General features: G+C 61.8%; 2 protein-coding genes across 3 annotated transcripts; one reads left to right on the top strand and one right to left on the bottom strand.

Moving 5' to 3' along the window:
- SYNGR2 (synaptogyrin 2) lies at positions 1-2,053 on the bottom strand. Its single transcript, XM_069872830.1, has 4 exons — positions 1,898-2,053; positions 825-1,062; positions 351-490; positions 1-268 (listed from the first exon to the last, which is right to left on the bottom strand). The coding sequence occupies exons 1-4, from the start codon at positions 2,018-2,020 to the stop codon at positions 71-73; spliced, it is 699 nt and encodes a 232-aa protein (XP_069728931.1). The 5' UTR covers positions 2,021-2,053; the 3' UTR covers positions 1-70.
- A 2,775-nt stretch (positions 2,054-4,828) lies between these two features.
- TMC6 (transmembrane channel like 6) lies at positions 4,829-16,434 on the top strand. 2 transcript variants are annotated; one of them, XM_069872823.1, is made up of 20 exons: positions 4,829-5,070; positions 6,036-6,154; positions 7,241-7,369; positions 7,460-7,618; positions 7,720-7,825; positions 7,906-8,002; positions 8,094-8,348; positions 9,203-9,393; positions 9,465-9,609; positions 10,654-10,809; positions 11,575-11,750; positions 11,854-11,935; positions 12,318-12,415; positions 12,581-12,676; positions 13,528-13,603; positions 13,836-13,969; positions 14,318-14,494; positions 14,676-14,754; positions 15,270-15,348; positions 15,785-16,434. In XM_069872823.1, exons 1-19 carry the CDS (start codon positions 5,015-5,017, stop codon positions 15,339-15,341), a joined length of 2,403 nt encoding a protein of 800 aa, XP_069728924.1. In that variant the 5' UTR covers positions 4,829-5,014; the 3' UTR covers positions 15,342-15,348; positions 15,785-16,434. The 2 variants fall into 2 exon arrangements, with proteins under 2 accessions (XP_069728924.1, XP_069728925.1); XM_069872824.1 differs by having other exon boundaries at positions 15,270-15,353.
- The last annotated feature ends 1,767 nt before the right edge of the window (positions 16,435-18,201 follow it).

Here is an 18,201-nt window from a genome sequence, read left to right as displayed (position 1 = left end):
ACAGGTCCCTCCCGTCCCACCCCACCGATTGCACGGGTACAGCCGGCCATGCCGCGCAGCCTTGGGGGGCTCAGTACACTGGGGGGGGTTGGTAGCCCTCGGGGCCTTCTGCCGTCTGGGTGAAGGGTGGCTGCTGGTAGCTGTCATGGCTGATGTTGGGGTAGCTGGTGTAGGGAGTCGGGACCTCCGGGCTGGGGTCGACATAGCTCTGGGCAAAGTCCTGGACCCCCATCTTGTACCTCTTGTAAGCGAAGGCAATCAGGAGGCCCTAGAGAGACAAACGAGGAGGCCATCAGCATCAAGGCTGCCCGGGGAACCTCTCCACACTCCCCTAACGGGGCTGCACTCACCCAGGAGAAGATGGAGAAGAAGCTGAAGGTGATGGCGGCACGAGCCGAGTCAGCCCCAATGCGCACGTGGTCAGCCGGCGTCCAGGCCCATTGGTTGGTCAAGAAACAAAAGCCAACAAACCACAGGAAGGTCCAGAGACCTGCGGGGAGAAGGTGGCGTGAGGAGCTGAACCTGCAGCTTGCAGCTCCCAGGTTGGATTCTGCTCCCACCAAGCTGCCGCTGACGTTGGAATCAGGGGGATGGAGACCAGCACAGACACACAGCCTGGTGCGCTCCTCCCCGCAGCTCCTTGGAATACTTTCCCCTCTCCCCGCAGCTCCTCGGAATGCCTTCAGCAGGCAGCGCGTGGCCCACGGGCAGCGTGCCAGGCGGGAGCGACTCCCTTCACCAGGCACCAGCAGCCACGTCACGGGACAAACGCAGCCATTGTCGGCACCACGGAAGGCGCAGCCCTGCCCCGCAGCCACCGGTACCTGAGAAGGCGAGGTCCGCCAGGACCAGGTACTTGCGGTCGGTGGTGTTGGAGATCTGGGGGAAGTAGACGTCCACCATGAAGAAGAAGATGCAGGCAAGGAAAGCGAGGACGCCGATGCCGATGCCATAGCGGCAAGCATCTTCGTTGTGGTTGAAGACGCAGAAGAGCTTGGAGGAGGTCGATAGGTTGGTGTAGCCCTCCCCGACCAGGCAGGAGAAGACGATGAGAGCGAAGACCTGCAGAGACGAGCACAAGCGTCTGGCACCGCAGGCTCTGCCAGGCCTGGGGGCACCAGACAGGGCTGCACCGAGCCGGGAGGGAGGGAGAAATTGGGGGGAAGCGCTGGGGCAGGCTGTGGGGTCCAAGACAGGTGGGAGGGGGAGGTGGGGATGAGATGTGGGGTCTGAAACAGGAGGGAGAGGGAGGTGGGGATCAGATGTGGGGTCTGAAACAGGAGAGATGGGGAGGTGAGGATGAGATGTGGGGTCTGAAACAGGAGGGAGAGGGATGTGGGGATGAGATGTGGGGTCTGAAACAGGAGGGACGGGGAGGTGGGGATGAGATGTGGGGTCTGAAACAGGAGGGACGGGGAGGTGGGGGTGAGATGTGGGGTCCGAAACAGGAGGGACGGGGAGGTGAGGATCAGATGTGGGGTCTGAAACAGGTGGGAGGGGGAGGTGGGGATGAGATGTGGGGTCTGAAACAGGTGGGAGGGGGAGGTGGGGGTGAGATGTGGGGTCCGAAACAGGAGGGAGAGGGACGTGGGGATGAGATGTGGGGTCCAAGACAGGAGGGAGAGGGAGGTGGGGATCAGATTCAGGGTCTGAAACAGGAGGGACGGGGAGGTGGGGGTGAGATGCGGGGTCTGAAACAGGAGAGAGTGGAGGCAGCAGCCGGGACAAGAAGGGGCGGGTGGGGGGGGAGGCAGGGACCTGGTACGGAGTCCAGGAGCGGAGGTGGGGGGAGGCAGGGGTCGGGTGTGGGGTCTGGGGCAGGAGGTGGGGGGGGAGAGGGCGGGATCAGACGCGGGGTCTGACCCAGGAGGCCGGGCCGGGGCCCCGCCGCACTCACCGCGCTGGCGATCCGCGCCAGGACCTGCGGCTGCTGCACGAAGCGCCCGAGGTCGAAGGAGCCGCCGGCCTTGGCCGCCCCGTAGGCGCCGCCGCCGCCGCCGCCGCCGCCGCTCTCCTCCATGGCCGCAGCCCCGCCGCTCCCGAGCGACACCGCCCCGCGCCGGGAGGAGCCGCGGCCCAACGGGGCGGAGCCGCGGCCCGACGCGCTCGGGGGCCCCGTGGTAGGCCGCGCGGGGCCCCTCGGAGCCCCAGTGACCCCACGGAGCCCCACGACGACCACTCGCTGCCCCACCGAGCCCCACGGAGCCCCTCAGAGCCCCACAGTGACCCCACGGAGCCCCAGGGTGACCACTCGATGCCCCACCAAGCCCCTCGGAGCCCCTTGGAGCCCCACAGTGACCCCTCGGAGCCCCACGGTGACCACTCATTGCCCCACCGAGCCCCACAGCGATCACTCGAAGCCCCACGGAGCCCATTCATGACCCCATGGAGCCCCACGACCCCCATAGTGACCACTCCATGCCCCTCGGCAGCCCCTTGGAGCCCCTTGGCGCCTCATAGTAGCCCCAAAGGAGCCTCATAGTGACCCCATGGAGCCCCTCAGCACCCCACAGCGATCCCACAGAGCTCATCGGTGGCCCCACGGAGCCCCACGGAAACCACTCGATGCCCCACCGAGCCCCAGGGAGCCCCTCGGAGCCCCACAGTGACCCCACGGAGCCCCACGGCGACCACTCGCTGCCCCGCCGAGCCCCAGGGAGCCTCTCAGAGCTCCACAGTGACGCCACGGAGCCCCAGGGTGACCACTCACTGCCCCACCGAGCCCCAGGGAGCCCCTCGGAGCCCCACAGTGACCCCACGAAGCCCCACGGCGACCACTCGCTGCCCCGCCGAGCCCCAGGGAGCCTCTCAGAGCTCCACAGTGACACCACGGAGCCCCAGGGTGACCACTCACTGCCCCACCGAGCCCCAGGGAGCCCCTCGGAGCCCCACAGTGACCGCACGAAGCCCCACGGTGACCACTCATTGCCCCACCGAGCCTCACAGCGATCACTCGAAGCCCCACGGAGCCCATTCATGACCCCATGGAGCCCCACGACCCCCATAGTGACCACTCCATGCCCCTCGGCAGCCCCTTGGAGCCCCTCGGCGCCTCATAGTAGTCCCAAAGGAGCCTCATAGTGACCCCATGGAGCCCCTCAGCACCCCACAGCGATCCCACGGAGCTCATCGGTGGCCCCACGGAGCCCCACAGAAACCACTCGTTGCCCCACCGAGCCCCAGGGAGCCCCTCGGAGCCCCACAGTGACCCCACGGAGCCCCAGGGCGACCACTCACTGCCCCACCGAGCCCCAGGGAGCCCCTCGGAGCCCCACAGTGACCCCACGAAGCCCCACGGCGACCACTCACTGCCCCACCGAGCCCCACAGCGATCACTCAAAGCCCCGCAGAGCCCATTCATGACCCCATGGAGCCCCACGACCCCCATAGTGACCATTCCATGCCCCTCGGCAGCCCCTTGGAGCCCCTGGGCGCCTCATAGTAGCCCCAAAGGAGCCTCATAGTGACCCCATGGAGCCCCTCAGCACCCCACAGTGATCCCACGGAGCTCATCGGTGGCCCCACAGACCCCCACGGCAACCACTCGATGCCCCACCGAGCCCCAGGTAGCCCCTCGGAGCCCCACAGTGACCCCACGAAGCCCCAGGACGACCACTCGCTGCCCCACGGAGCCCCTCAGCACCCCACAGTGATCCCACGGAGCTCATCGGTGGCCCCATGGACCCCCACGGCAACCACTCAATGCCCTGCCAAGCCCCTCGGAGCCCCATAGCAGCCCCTTGGTGCCCCATAGCGACCCCGCAGAGCCCCTCAGCACCCCACAGTCACCCCATGGAGCTCATCGGTGGCCCCACAGACCCTCCCGGCAACCACTCGATGCCCCACAGAGCCCATTCATGACCCCACGGAGCCCCTCAGCGCCCCACAGTGACCCCATGGAGCTCATCGGTGGCCCCACAGACCCTCCCGGCAACCACTCGATGCCCCACGGAGCCCCATGGAGCCCCTCGGATCCACACAGTGACCCCATGGAGCTCATCAGTGGCCCCACAGTGATCCCACGGAGCTCATCGGTGGCCCCACGGGCCCCCACAGCAACCACTCAATGCCCTGCCGAGCCCCCCGGCGCCCCGTAGCAGCCCCTTGATGCCCCATAGCGACCCCACAGAGCCCCTCGGCACCCCACAGTCACCGCATGGAGCTCATCGGTGGCTCCACAGAGCCCCACAGCGACAACTCGATGCCCCACGGAGCCCCTCAGCGCCCCACAGTGATCCCATGGAGCTCATCAGTGGCCCCACGGACCCTCACGGCAACCACTCGATGCCCCACTGAGCCCCACGGAGCCCCTCAGAGCCACACAGTGACCCCACGGAGCTCATCAGTGGCCCCACGGTGGCCCCATGGAGCTCATCGGTGGCCCCACGGACCCCCACAGCAACCACTCAATGCCCTGCCGAGCCCCTCGGCACCCCATAGCAGCCCCTCGGAGCCCCACAGTGACCCCACAGAGCCCTTCAGCACCCCACAGTCACCCCATGGAGCTCATCGGTGGCTCCACAGAGCCCCACAGCAACCACTCGATGCCCCACGGAGCCCCACAGCGACCACTCGCTGGGCAGGGGACACAAGGATCCTGCCCCCCATGGGACCAGTTCGATGGGCAGGGGGACACAGGGGTCCCTGCCCCAGTTTTGCCCCACGGGGACATTTCAATGGACGGGGGGGGCGGGCACAGGGGTCCCCGCCACGGTTCTACACACACACACACCCCCTCGGTGCCTCCCGGAGGCTCCCCCCTTCCCGTCCCGTCCCAGCCCGGCCCCGGTCCGCCCCCGCCCCGCGGAGCCGCCTCCCGGCCCGCCCTCCCTTCCTTCCTGCCGGGCTGCCTTGTCCCGGGCTGGTCCCGGGTCCCGGTTCAGCCCCGCGGTCCCTGCAGCGGCCCCGGAGCCGGCTGCATCCCGGGAGCCGGGAGAACCGGGAGCCTCGGGAATCGCGCAGCACCCGCTCCCCCAGCCACCCACCCGCTCGTCAACCCGCTCAGCCCGGCAGGATGGCCCAGCTGCACCCGGTCACCCTGCGCGTCGCTGAGGACACCGAGAGCGATGGGTGAGTGCGGGTGAGCCCCCCGAACGCTCAGCACCTCGCGTGCTGCACTCCGACAGCGTGAGGCTGGCATCCCCGCAGCCTGGACAACGCAACCAGGCTCTGAGCTGGCCCCACTGCCTGTCCCGCTGCCCCTATGTGCATGAGCCATGTCCCTACACGCTCAGCACCTCACATGCTGCACCCCGACACTGCGAGGATGGCATCTCTGCAGCCTGGGCAAGGGAACCAAGCTCTGAGCTGGCCCCACTGCCCATCCCGCTGCCCCTATGTGCATGAGCCATGTCCCTACATGCTGCAGCCCCAGCAGCTCAAGGCTGGCATCCCCGCAGCCTGGGCAACAGAGACAAGCTCTGAGCTGGCCCCACTCCCATCCCACCGCTCACATCTGCACGAGCAATGCCCTCTCACTCTTGACCCCCAGATTCTGCACCCCAACAGCGCAAGGCTGGCATCCCCGCAGCCTGGGCAACGCAACCAGGCTCTGAGCTGGCCCCACTGCCTGTCCCGCTGCCCCTATGTGCATGAGCCATGTCCCTACATGCTCAGCACCTCACATGCTGCACCCCGACACTGCAAGGATGGCATCTCTGTAGCCTGGGCAAGGGAACCAAGCTCTGAGCTGGCCCCACTGCCCACCCCACTGCTCGCATCTGCCCGAGCAATGTGCCTGCACACTCAACATCTCACATGCTGCACCCCAGCAGCTCAAGGCTGGCATCCCCGCAGCCTGGGCAAGGCAACTATAGAATCACAGAATCACTAGGTTGGAAAAGACCCACCGGATCATTGAATCCAACCATTCCCATCAGTCACTAAACCATTCCCCTCAGCACCTCATCCACCCGTCCCTTAAACACCTCCAGGGAAGGTGACTCAACCCTCTCCCTGGGCAGCCTGTTCCAGTGCTTGAGAAACTTTTCGGTGAAGAAGTTTTTTCCTAATATCCAATCTGAACCTCCCTGCAGCCTGGAGCCAAGCCCAGACAATGAAGGAGCCCTGCACACCTCCTTCCACCAGCTCATCGAGGAGCAGAGCAGCTTGGTAGAGGCGGGTCTGGAGCTGGAGATGCAGGCAAGAGGCAGAGGTAAAGCACCACGACTGGGCAGCATGTGGCCCCTGTGTGGGCCCACTAGGGCTTAGGCTGAGGCTGCAGCTCAAGTAGAGTCATAGAATCATAGAATCACCAGGTTGGAAAAGACCCACTTCGTCATTGAGTCCAACCATTCCCATCAATCACTAAACCATGTCCCTCAGCACCTCATCAACCCGTCCCTTAAATACCTCCAGGGAAGGTGACTCAACCCCCTCCCTGGGCAGCCTCTGCCGGTGCCCAATGACCCTTTCCATGAAATATTTTTCCTAATGTCCAGCCTGAACCTCCTAAAGTACTTTGTAGGAGCTTGCTGACACCTTCCCCAGTACAGGCACCAGGGCAGACCTGCCTTTGGGGACACAGAGAGTGTTCCCGGAGAAAGGGGAGCACACACCGGGGCAGGTGCCTGGCCTCCGTGCCAGAGCTGGGCAGCAGGACTGCAAGGACGGGAGCTGTTGGATGCTCCAGCTCTCACCGCTCTATGTCTCGTATCAGAAACAGTGTGACCAGCAGGTCCAGAGAGGTTCTTCTGCCTCTGTACTCGGCACTGGTGAGGCCGCTCCTCGAATCCTGTGTTCAGTTCTGGGCCCCTCACCACAAGAAGGATGTTGAGGCTCTGGGGTGAGTCCAGAGAAGAGCAACGAAGCTGGTGAAGGGGCTGGAGAACAAGAGGAGCGGCTGAGAGAGCTGGGGGTGTTTAGGCTGGAGAAGAGGAGGCTGAGGGGAGACCTCATTGCTCTCTACAACTGCCTGAGAGGAGGTTGTGGAGTGGAGGGAGCTGGGCTCTTCTCCCAAGTGACAGGGGACAGGACGAGAGGGAATGGCCTCAAGCTCTGCCAGGGGAGGTTCAGGCTAGACGTTAGGAAAAAAATTTCATGGAAAGGGTCATTGGGCACTGGCAGAGGCTGCCCAGGGAGATGTTGGAGTCACCTTCCCTGGAGGTGTTTAAGCGACAGGTGGACGAGGCACTGAGGGACATGGTTTAGTGTTTGATGGGAATGGTTGGACTCAATGATCCAGTGGGTCTTTTCCAACCTGGTGATTCTATGATTCTCTGTCTTGCCCTCCCTCTCCCAGCGCACCCCTCTGCCCTGGCTCCCCCAGACGCCTGTGCTGCAGCCTGGCCGGAGCCTGGGGAAGGTGAGCAGCACCCCGGCCACGCCACCACCCTGCGGATCCTTGCCAGCATGCCCAGCCGCACCATCGGTAGGTGCCTCCTGCCCTTCCTCGTGCCCAGGAGCCCACCGACAGAGCTCTCCCCTCCTGCAGCCGCCCATGCCCTGCTCTCCCCCGCAGGGCGCAGCCGTGGGGCCATCATCTCCCAGTATTACAACCGCACAGCCCGGCTGCGGCGCCGGAGCAGCCGCCCTCCCCTGCAGCAGCTCTGCCACACAGCACGTCCCAGCCTGCGCCAGTACGACCTGGAGACCGACCCCGGCAGGGCCACGCTGGAAGGTGAGGGTCTCTCAGGAGCGGGAGGTGCTGGGTGCTCTCCCCATGCTGGGTTCGGGATGGGCATGCTGTGTCCTTTCCCGCTGAGCCCCTTGTGCCCCCAGAGAAGCGGAGCCTGCTGGTGAAGGAGCTGCTGAGCCTCTCGCCCAGCCAGCGCAGCCACATGCTGCTGACGGTGCCCCTCAGCCTGGCAGAGAAACGCACCCTCCGGTAGGTCTTGTCCCGTCCTCTTCTCCCAGGAGCTGTCCTGGGGCCCCTGTCACCCTCTGACATCCCTCTCTGCTGGACAGGCAGGAGTTGAGTTGGCAAAAGGGCTCCCTGAGGCGGCACCCCCAGCACCGGGCATCATCCTCTCCCTGTGGATGGTCCAAGGACTACGTCGTCATCGTGAGTTTGGGGCATGGGTCTGCACACCAGCTGCTGGGGACTCCGGGACAGCCTCCAGCTCTGGTGATCTCCCTGGGCTTCCTCTCCCCAGGGCTGCCGAGGCCTCTGGTACAGGCTCCTGTCCCTGCTCCCTGCCGCGCAGCCCTGGCACTACTCCCTGAAGCAGATCAGCGGCCGCTTTGGCTCCAGTGTCCTCTCCTACTTCCTCTTCCTCAAGACGCTCCTTATGTTCAACATCTTCTCATTCTTCATCCTCCTGACCTTTGTGGTGGCCCTGCAGGCTGCATATCCCCCTGCCTTGGCTGGCACCCAGCCCTTCACTGGCCTCGAGCTCCTCACAGGAGCGGTAAGCACTGCCCGTGCCAGCACATCTCTGACCAGGAACCGCTCCAAGCCTGGGGCTCAGCCCTGCACCACTGCCCTCCATCCCCATCATGGTGATGTCCCACTCCCTGCCCTCCATCCCTATCAAGATGATGTCTCACTCCCTCCCCATCAAGGTGATGTCCCACTCCATCCCCATCATGGTGATATCCCACTCCCTGCCCTCCATCTCCATCATGGTGATGTCCCACTCCCTGCCCTCCATCCCCACCATGGTGATGTCCCACTCCCTGCCCTCCATCCCTATCAAGATGATGTCTCACTCCCTCCCCATCAAGGTGATGTCCCACTCCATCCCCATCATGGTGATGTCCCACTCCCTGCCCTCCATCTCCATCATGGTGATGTCCCACTCCCTCCCCATCACGGTGATGTCCCACTCCCTGCCCTCCATCCCCATCATGGTGATGTCCCACTCCCTGCCCTCCATCCCCATCACGATGATGTCCCACTCCCTGCCCTCCATCTCCATCATGGTGATGTCCCACTCCCTCCCCATCACGGTGATGTCCCACTCCCTGCCCTCCATCCCCATCACGGTGATGTCTCACTCCCTCCCCATCATGCTGTCCCACTCCATCCCCATCACAGTGATGTCCCACTCACTCCCCATCGAGGTCATGTCCCACTCTGTGCCCTGGATCCCTGCTCTCACACCGCTGGGCCCATGGCTTTGCCGGCACTGTGGGTGCAGAAGGGGTTGCCCGGTGCTGTTTCAGCCCAGGGCTCCGTGTCCCTGTGTGCTGGCGGTTGTGCCAGGCTGGGCCGGGAAGCCACGGGCACCAGTGGCAGCACCCATCACGCCCTTTCCCACAGGGCTACTTCACTCACTCGCTGCTGTACTACGGCTACTACAGCAACGTCACCCTCAACGACCCCTGCGCCTCCAGCCCCAACGGCAGCGCCTGCCCCCTCGCAGCTCCCCGGCTGCCCTACAACATGCCGCTGGCCTACGTGTTCAGCGTTGGGGTCTCCTTCCTCATCACCTGCGTCCTGCTGGTGTACAGGTGAGTTGGTGCCACCTCCGGCTCTGCCTTTCCTGTTGTGCCCAGCCCTGACGCCCTCCCGCTCGCTGCAGCATGTCTCGCTCCTTTGGGGAGAGCTACCGCGTGGGCAGCTCGGCGGGGGACCTGGCTGTCAAAGTCTTCTGTGCCTGGGACTTCAAGGTGATCCAGAGGCGCTCAGTGAAGCTGCAGTGTGAGAACATCCACACCCAGCTGAAGGTGAGAGCTGGGCTGGAGTCGGACCCTAAGCACCCTCTGTGTCCAGGGCTCAGGGAATCCCTGTGTTAAAGGGTTTTCACCAGACAGTAGGTAACTCTAAGCTTGTTTTATTAACAACTCAGAGCTGAGCCATCACCTCGGCGAGTGGCAAAAGCCCCCACAAAATTATCAGATATTTATATAGCAGTATACAATAGGTCTTTTCTTTGAAAAGTTCTTGGTGTTTTTTCCTGTGCTCCTAGTTCTTTGTTCTTCATTAACTTAAAAGTCTACCTGGATAATTCATCTCTGCTGTCTCGTTTCAGTTCTCCCTCAGAAGCGATGCTTCAATGGGTCATGTTCCTCCTCCAAAAATCTAATCCCTGTGTTCTAAGTCTGACATTTCTTACACAATCTGTTGGTTTGTCTATACGTGGGATGATTGATGTGGAGAGGAGGGAGCTGGGCTCTTCTCCCAAGTGACAGGGGACAGGACGAGAGGGAATGGCCTCAAGCTCCACCAGGGAAGGTTCAGGCTGGACATTAGGAAAAAAATTTTCACAGAAAGCGTCATTGGGCAGTGGCAGAGGCTGCCCAGGGAGGGGGTTGAGTCACCTTCCCTGGAGGTGTTTAAAATATGGGTGGACAAGGCACTGAGGGACATGGTTTAGTATTTGATAGGAATGGTTGGACTCGATGATCCGATGGGTCTTTTCCAACATGGTGATTCTATGATTCTATGATTGAGCAGTATGGAGTTGGACTCGATGATCCTTATGGGTCCCTTCCAAGTCAGGACATTCTGTTCTTGTAGTTGCCATAATGATTCATTTCCAACACCTGTTCTAATTATATTCTTAATACACTACTCTATCACAGCCAGCTCTCAATAATATCTAAGTCCTACATGGATATATTTATCACATTTTCTCATTTCCCTTAACACCCTGCAGCTGCAAATTCCCCCTGACCCCAGCCCTGCGCCGGCACGTTCCCCATCAGCTGGACAGACCCTTGCTCCGGACACAGAATGTTTTCAGCTGCACGGGCTCTTTTCTCTTCCAGGAACTGCTTGCGGAGCTGCGATCCCGTTCCCACTCCCTGAGCCTCTGCCAGCGCCTGGGACGCTCCGCTGTGATTCTCCTGGCCTGGATCCTCTCGCTGAGCACGGTGCTGGGCTGCGTGCTGGCTGTGCACTACTTCTCGGAGCACATGCATGGGGTGAGTGCCACCCCTTACAATCATAGAATCACTAGGTTGGAAAGGACCCACTGGATCATCGAGTCCAACCATCCCCATCAAACACTAAACCATGTCCCTCAGTGTGTCGTCCACCCGTCGCTTAAACACCTCCAGGGAAGGTGACTCAACCACCTCCCTGGGCAGCCTCTGCCAGTGCCCAATGACCCTTTCCATGAAATTTTTTCCTGATGTCCAGCCTGAACCTCCCCTGGTGGAGCTTGAGGCCATTCCCTCTCGTCCTGCCCCCTGTCACTTGGGAGAAGAGCCCAGCTCCCTCCTCTCCACAACCTCCTTTCAGGTAGTTGGAGAGAGCAATGAGGTCTCCCCTCAGCCTCCTCTTCTCCAGGCTAAACACCCCCAGCTCTCTCAGCCTTTCCTCATAAGGCCTGTTCTCCAGCCCCCTCACCAGCTTCGTTGCTCTTCTCTGGACTCGCTCCAGATCCTCAACATCCTTCTTGTGGTGAGGAGCCCAGAACTGAACACAGGATTTGAGGTGTGGTCTCACCAGTGCTGAGTAGAGAGGGAGAACCTCCTTGGACCTGCTGGCCACGCTGTTTCTGATCCAAGCCTTGCTGTGGGATCTCCTGCCCTGGTGTCCGGCAGCTGGGGAACTGAGGAGGGGAGGTGGAGGCAGCCCCAAGAGGCTGGGGCAGCCCCGTTGCCGCTCTCCTCCTGGGCTGGGCATTTGCTGCCCTTCCCAGCCTGCCAGCAACCACATGCTCACCCTGGTTACCCCCCTGTCAGGTTCAGCAGGACCACCAAGCACAGGGCAGCAGCAAATGGCAGCGGGAAGCCATCCTGCTGGTCCTGCCTCTCGTGGTGTCGCTCCTCAACACGTTTCTGCCCCATCTGTATAACTTGCTGGCGGTGTGGGAGAAGCTGGACTCCCCGGCGGCACAGGTCTACGTGGCGATCTGCAGGTAAGCTGGAAAGGGCTGGCGCAGAGACCTGTACCCTGGCTCTGGGGCTGGTCCCCTCCGTCCTTAGGGCTCAGGGGCTCCCGGTCCCACTTCTGCTCCCCAGGAACCTCATTCTGAAGATGGTGGTGCTTGGCTTGCTCTGCTACCAGTGGCTCAGCCGGAGAGTCGTCTGCTCAACAGAGGAGGTCAGTGCTGCCGCTCCAGGGCTGTGCTTTGTGCACATCCACATGAGGAGCACCCAGCACCCGTGTGAGCCAGCTGGGCTGCACCGTCTGGATGGTTCCTTGCTTGGAGAGCGGGGCAAAGCCAAGGCTGCGGTTCCAGCAGGCACAGGGGTCTGGCAGCATGGGGAGTGCTGGATGGCACCACAGGCATCATCAGCTCCTTTGCCAAGGAGAGGGAGTGACAATCAGACAGTGGGATTCCCAGCACAGGGTGGTTGGGGAAAAGGGTGCAGGGGAGGAAAAGGTCCCACAGCTCCTCACACCCCATAGGGACCACTGAAAAACCATGGGGGAGGAGACACCTCGTTGCACGTTTGATACGAGCGTTGCTTTGTCTCCCCAGTGCTGGGAGACGTGTGTAGGGCAGGAGCTGTATCGCTTTGTGGTGGTGGACTTCATATTCACCCTGCTGGACACACTCTTCGGGGAGCTGGTCTGGAGGTAACGTGCCCTGGGAAGGGTCCCCCAGTGGGGTGGGATTCCTGGCACAGCCCTGGCTCCCCAGTGCCCGTGCAGCTTTGTCCTGGTGCACCCTGGCTGAGGGGCCAGACTGGGAGTCGAGCATCCCCTGTGGCAGTGTGAGAGCAGAGCTCTGCTCCTTCCCAGGCTGATCTTGGAGAAGAGGCTGAAGAGGAAGCAGAGGCCTGAGTTTGACATCGCCCGGAACGTGTTGGAGCTGATCTACGGGCAGACCTTGACCTGGTGAGATGCCGTCTTGCCTGGCACAGCTCTGCTGGCGAATGCCTCGTGGTCCCCTGTGAGCCCCACGGCTGAGAGGTGCCAGGCATGAGGAGCCACACGTTTCACTGAGCGGGACCGTGGGTGGGATGAGGGATGAGGGACCTGGGTGGCCTGGGAGTCACAGCACATGGTGCTGGCACCCTACAGGCACCACCCACGCGCTCACTGGGGAGACCGGGCTTTTGTGGCAGGGTGGGAGCCACGGTGGATCAGCAGCAGAGCATCCCAGCTCTGGTCCAGCATCCCCAGAGCTCTAGAGAAGGAGGAGGCGCTAGTGTGTGCACAGACCCTCTCAGAGCCTGGTGACACCTCGGCACAGGTTGTCCAGAGAATTTGTGGCTGCCCCATCCCTGGAGGGGTTCAAGGCCAGGTTGGATGGGGCTTGGAGCAACCTGATCCAGAGGGAGGTGTCCCTGCCCATGGCGGGGGGTTGGAATTGGGTGGGCTTTGAGGACCCTTCCATCCCAAACTGTTCTATAATTCTATTAGCCCAAACCATGATGGCAACTGAGCTGCTCCCCTCTCGCCTGTCTGTTTGGCTGCTCTGGCCCTGGCCTTGCACCCCACTGCACAAGGAGGAGGGGATCCCTGCTGCATTCCCACTCGCAACACACAACCTCAAAGGTCACAACCGCCCCGGGGGTCAGTGCGATTCCAGTGCAGCCTAGCAAACCTTGTTCAGGGTGTTATGTGCTTGCTCTTTGCTTTACAGAAGTCTTACTGCAGCCCTGCCACTGCCCCGAGCTCTGCCCATCACTGGTTCCCGCAGGGCTCAGGTCTAGAATGAGCTTTTCTTCTCCCCTTTCTCCTAGGCTGGGCATTCTCTTCGCACCGCTCCTGCCTGCTGTGCAGACGCTGAAGCTTCTGCTGCTGTTCTATATCAAAAAGGTGGGAACTGCACCCCCTCCCCGCAGCTCCCCACGCGTCCCTGTGCCACGCAGCCATGCTGCGATGCCGTGCCCTGGAGCAGCAATGGATTCGTGGGAAGGAGGGGATGCTGCTGGGGACAGGGTGTCCCCAAGCTCACTCGGCTCCCAGCGGGTGGGAGGGTTGGGATGTTGGGGTGGGGGGGTCTGTCCCAGAAGACGGCAGCGCACAGCACTCTGCTCCCTGTCTGCAGACCAGCCTGATGCGGAACTGCCAGTGCCCCAGCAAGCCCTGGCAAGCGTCTCGCATGAGCACCGTTTTCATCACCCTGCTGTGCTTCCCGTCCTTCCTGGGCGCCGCTGTCTTCCTCTCCTACACCATCTGGTCGTGAGTAACCGCAGGACCAAGGCTTGGGGTGCAAAACTGCTGGCTGCCTGGTGAAAGCGAGGGGTTTGAGGCTTGGTGCCTCTGAAATGCCAGCTCAAGGAGTGCGTCCCAGCACAGGGCTGTGCAGAGCTGCCTCGGGCACGGAGATGCTGCCCAGCCACTGGTTATTGCACAGAGCATGACAGCGATTGGTCTCTGCACGCTTCTCCCAGCTCTCCCCAGCTGTTCCTGGAGCAGGTCAAGGGGATGAGGACCCACTCAGGCGAGGGTTGGGACCTGGAGAGCTAGGGTTAGTGGCTGGCTGGGCTGTTCACAGGCTGTCACTGATGCATCGCTCTGTCTGCTCAGGGTGCGGCCATCAGAAACCTGTGGTCCCTTCCAGGGACTGGAAACCATTTACAAGTCAGGGAAGACCTGGCTGCAAGTGTTGGAGAGGTCCAACCCAAACATCACCTGGTTCGCCTGGGTCCTCCAGCACCTGGTGGACAACACCTTCCTCCTATTCTTCATGTCTGGGGTCCTGCTGTGAGTACAGACCAGAGGCTGAACCCTGGGCTTGAGGGTGACACTGTCCTGGACCTGAGTCGGGGCTGGGAGCTGGGGTGAGCTTCTTCCAGAGCTGTGTGCCCCGGCCCAGTGCCAGAAACACGGCGTCCCCCAGCTTCCCAACCTGGGTGCCACCATCCCGTCCTGCCTGTCATTGCAGAGCTGTGATCTACTTCAACATCCAAGTGGTGAGAGGCCAGCGGAGGATCATCTGCCTGCTGAAGGAGCAGATTGCCAACGTGCGTGAGCTCCGTGCACTGACCCTGGCTGGTCCTGGCGATCCTGGCTGCTCCACGCCCTGGCACTGCCAGATTCAGGCTCTAGTCATAGAATCATAGAATCGTAGAATCAGTAGGTTGGAAAAGACCCACTGGATCATCGAGTCCAACCATTCCCATCAATCACTAAACCATGTCCCTCAGCACCTCGTCCAGCCATCCCTTAAACCCCTCCAGGGAAGGGGACTCAACCCCCTCCCTGGGCAGCCTGTTCCACTGCCCAGTGACCCTTTCCATGAAATATTTTTTCCTAATGTCCAGCCTGACCCTCCCCTGGTGGAGCTTGAGGCCATTCCCTCTCATCCTGTCCCCTGTCCCTTGGGAGAAGAGCCCAGCTTCCTCCTCTCCACAACCTCCTTTTAGGTAGTTGTAGGGAGCAATAAGGTCTCCTCCTAGAGAGTCCCGACAGTGCTGCCACCTTGGACGTGCAAGAGGCCATCCCACAGCTGCTTACTGCAATGTCTTTGCCGTTGCAGGAGGGGGAAGATAAAACATTCCTCATTCAGAAGCTTCACACCATTTACGAGCAGAGAGAGAGACGTGCCTGAGCCCCAGGTGAGGTGTGTGGAGGGGGCTGCCAGGGTGCTTGGCCGAGGATGCTCCTCTGCTCTGTACCAGAGTGGGGCTGGCTGGAGGATGGCAGCACAGCACTGCCAGAGGAGCAGGAAGGTGCAGGAGATGATGGAGCCAGCCAGCCCTCCCCTGCGGCATTTCCCCTTGCTCTGCTGGCACTGGGATGCGGGGCTGAGCATGCTCGAGAGACGCCAGTGCCGCCCTGGTACCAGCCTGTGCCAGGGGATGCTGGATCCCTGGTGCTGCGGTGGCCTGGTGACAGCACTGCCTGCCAGCAAAGCCAGCACAGGATGGGGACGGGACTGGGACACGGAGGAGGATAGACGTGGTTAGGGAGCCTCTTTGCTTTCAGCATAAGGAATGCTGGCTGCCCCCAGGAGCAGATCCGCGGGATCTCAGGGGCTGTTTCTCCTCTTAGGGTCACAGTCCAAGGAGCAGGATGTGCCAGGACTCTGCCTGCAGCCAGGGACTGGATCCAGATGACATCCTGAGCCATCACACTGTGGTGCTGGAAGCAGCAGGGGAAGATCTTCTCTGGGTTGCAGCAGCCAAGGACCCATGGGACAGCATCTGGCAGCTCCACAGGGATGCTGCAGAGTGGGGATGTGGGTGCTCCTGCTTCCCAGAGCCCGTGGAACCCAACAGGCACAGTTGGACGAGGGCCAGGACTGCTGTCATGATCCAGGGCGCAACTCCACGCAGAGCCAGCTTGCCAGCAGAGCCCTTCTCCGCAAGCGGTTGCTCTCCCTCCTGTAACCGCCTCAGCCAGCCTGGAGAATGGCTTTGGGGATGATGAACTTCTCTGGCTGGACAGAACCTGCAGCCCCCATTGCTTTGCCCGAGTGCAGCAAGACTGCAGCCAGGAGCTGCCGGGCACCAACGCGGCCCCAGTACCACGCTTGGCTCACCAGGAGGACAGCAGGCGGCCACAACCTTCCCCTCAAGGACCAGCCGAGGAGCCCTTCCCTGGGCCAGGTAGCCCTGCTGGTGGGACAGGCTCAGGAAAACCACCCTGGTAGCACCGGCTTGGCCTGGCTATTAAAGCGTAGCTGTGCAGAGGCGCTCCCAGTCCACGTCTGGACCTGTCGGGCTGGAAGCAGACAATCGAGTTTGGTATGTTAGGAGCGGCTTTGGATAGGGGTGGTGACTCAGGCTCCTCAGCACCACCTGCTCATCCAGCTGCTCTGGGAACAGCCCCGCTCAGCCGGCATTGCACAAGCAAGAACCATTGCCACCTCATCCCAGAGTCCCAGGTGCTGCTTGCCATCATGGTGCAGCATCCCCAGCCCCGGGAGCTGCTCGGCATCGCACTGCAGCATCCCCAGCCCTGGGAACCGCTCATCATCATCATGGTGTGGTGTCCCCAGCCCCAGGGGCCACTTGCCATCGCAGTGTGGCATCCACAGCCCTGCGAGCTGCTCACCATTGCCATGTGCCATCCCCAATCCCAGGAGCCTGTGTGGCACCTCCAGCCCTAGAGCCGCTTGCATCACGGTGCTGTATCTGCACTCCCAGCCCTAGGGAGCAAACAGACCCAGGGAGGGTCATGCTGTGATTGTGCCAGGCCCAGGCAGCCACAAGTGCCCCGTGACTTGGCACTCGTGCCAACGGGTGACGCAGCTGCCTGCCCGGCCGGGTGCTGAGCTGGGCTGTCAGCCAGGACAGATGATTTGGGCGGGCACAGACGTGGGTTATCAGTGTGGGCAAGGGCTCTCAGCACAGACCCAGCCGTTCTCCAAGCTCCAGCAAGTGCTGGAGAGCAGCCACGGGCTCGCATTTGCTGCAGCTTGTGAGACGTCCCCAACCAATGCCTCCCTGCTTGCCCTGGCTCCAGACACCGAGGTACCTCAGTCTTTTCACATGTTCCCTCTCATCATCCTGCGTGGCCAAAATTACCAGCAGGAGCCCCACGAGCGCTCAGCCTCCAACCTGGGAGCCGTTACCAGCCTCTGCCCGGCTCACCCTGGCCCGTGCATCACTGCAGCCCCCAGCCTGGGACCACAGGATGTGCCAGCACAGCCTGGCCTCTGCACTTCCTGCACATCCCTTCTAAAGGCCAGGGTTTTCACAGAATCATAGAATCACCAGGTTGAAAAAGACCCACTGGATCATCGAGTCCAACCATTCCCATCAGTCACTAAACCATGTCCCTCAGCACCTCATCCACCCGTCTCTTAAACCCCTCCAGGGAAGGTGACTCAACCCCCTCCCTGGGCAGCCTCTGCCAGTGCCCAAGGACCCTTTCTGTGAAAAATTTTTTCCTAATGTCCAGCCTGAACCTCCCCTGGTGGAGCTTGAGGCCATTCCCTCTCGTCCTGTCCCCTGTCACTTGGGAGAAGAGCCCAGCTCCCTCCTCTCCACAACCTCCTTTCAGGTAGTTGGAGAGAGCAATGAGGTCTCCCCTCAGCCTCCTCTTCTCCAGGATAAACACCCCCAGCTCTCTCAGCCGCTCCCCATAAGGCCTGTTCTCCAGCCCCCTCACCAGCTTCGTTGCTCTTCTCTGGACTCGCTCCAGAGCCTCAACATCCTTCTTGTGGTGAGGAGCCCAGAACTGAACACAGGATTCGAGGAGCGGTCTCACCAGTGCCGAGTCCAGAGGGAGAAGAACCTCCCTGGACCTGCTGGTCACACCGTTTCCTATACAGGCCAAGATGCCCTTGGCCTTCTTGGCCACCTGGGCCACTGCTGGCTCATGTTCAGTTGCTGTCAACCAACACACCCAGGTCCCTCTCCTCCAGGCAGCTTTCCAGCCAGGCTTCTCCTAGTCTGGAGCTGCTCAGGGTTGTTGTGCCCCAAGTGCTGGACCCGGCATTTCCACACAAACAACTGCCAGGC

The sequence above is a fragment of the Phaenicophaeus curvirostris genome, chromosome 19 (assembly GCF_032191515.1).
Source record: "Phaenicophaeus curvirostris isolate KB17595 chromosome 19, BPBGC_Pcur_1.0, whole genome shotgun sequence".
Taxonomy (NCBI): domain Eukaryota; kingdom Metazoa; phylum Chordata; class Aves; order Cuculiformes; family Cuculidae; genus Phaenicophaeus; species Phaenicophaeus curvirostris.
The sequence above is the reverse complement of the archived record's forward strand: the minus strand, read 5'-3'. Positions and strand labels throughout refer to the sequence as shown.

Coding starts and splice junctions, on each gene's coding strand:
- SYNGR2 (XM_069872830.1), bottom strand. CDS start 2,020: ATGGAGGAGAGCGGCGGCGGCGGCGGCGGCGGCGGCGCCTACGGGGCG. Junction 1,063..1,897: donor TGGCGCGGATCGCCAGCGCG/GTGAGTGCGGCG, acceptor TCGTCTCTGCAG/GTCTTCGCTCTCATCGTCTT. Junction 269..350: donor TCTTCTCCATCTTCTCCTGG/GTGAGTGCAGCC, acceptor TTGTCTCTCTAG/GGCCTCCTGATTGCCTTCGC.
- TMC6 (XM_069872823.1), top strand. CDS start 5,015: ATGGCCCAGCTGCACCCGGTCACCCTGCGCGTCGCTGAGGACACCGAG. Junction 6,155..7,240: donor GATGCAGGCAAGAGGCAGAG/GTAAAGCACCAC, acceptor TCCCTCTCCCAG/CGCACCCCTCTGCCCTGGCT. Junction 9,394..9,464: donor TGCGTCCTGCTGGTGTACAG/GTGAGTTGGTGC, acceptor CGCTCGCTGCAG/CATGTCTCGCTCCTTTGGGG.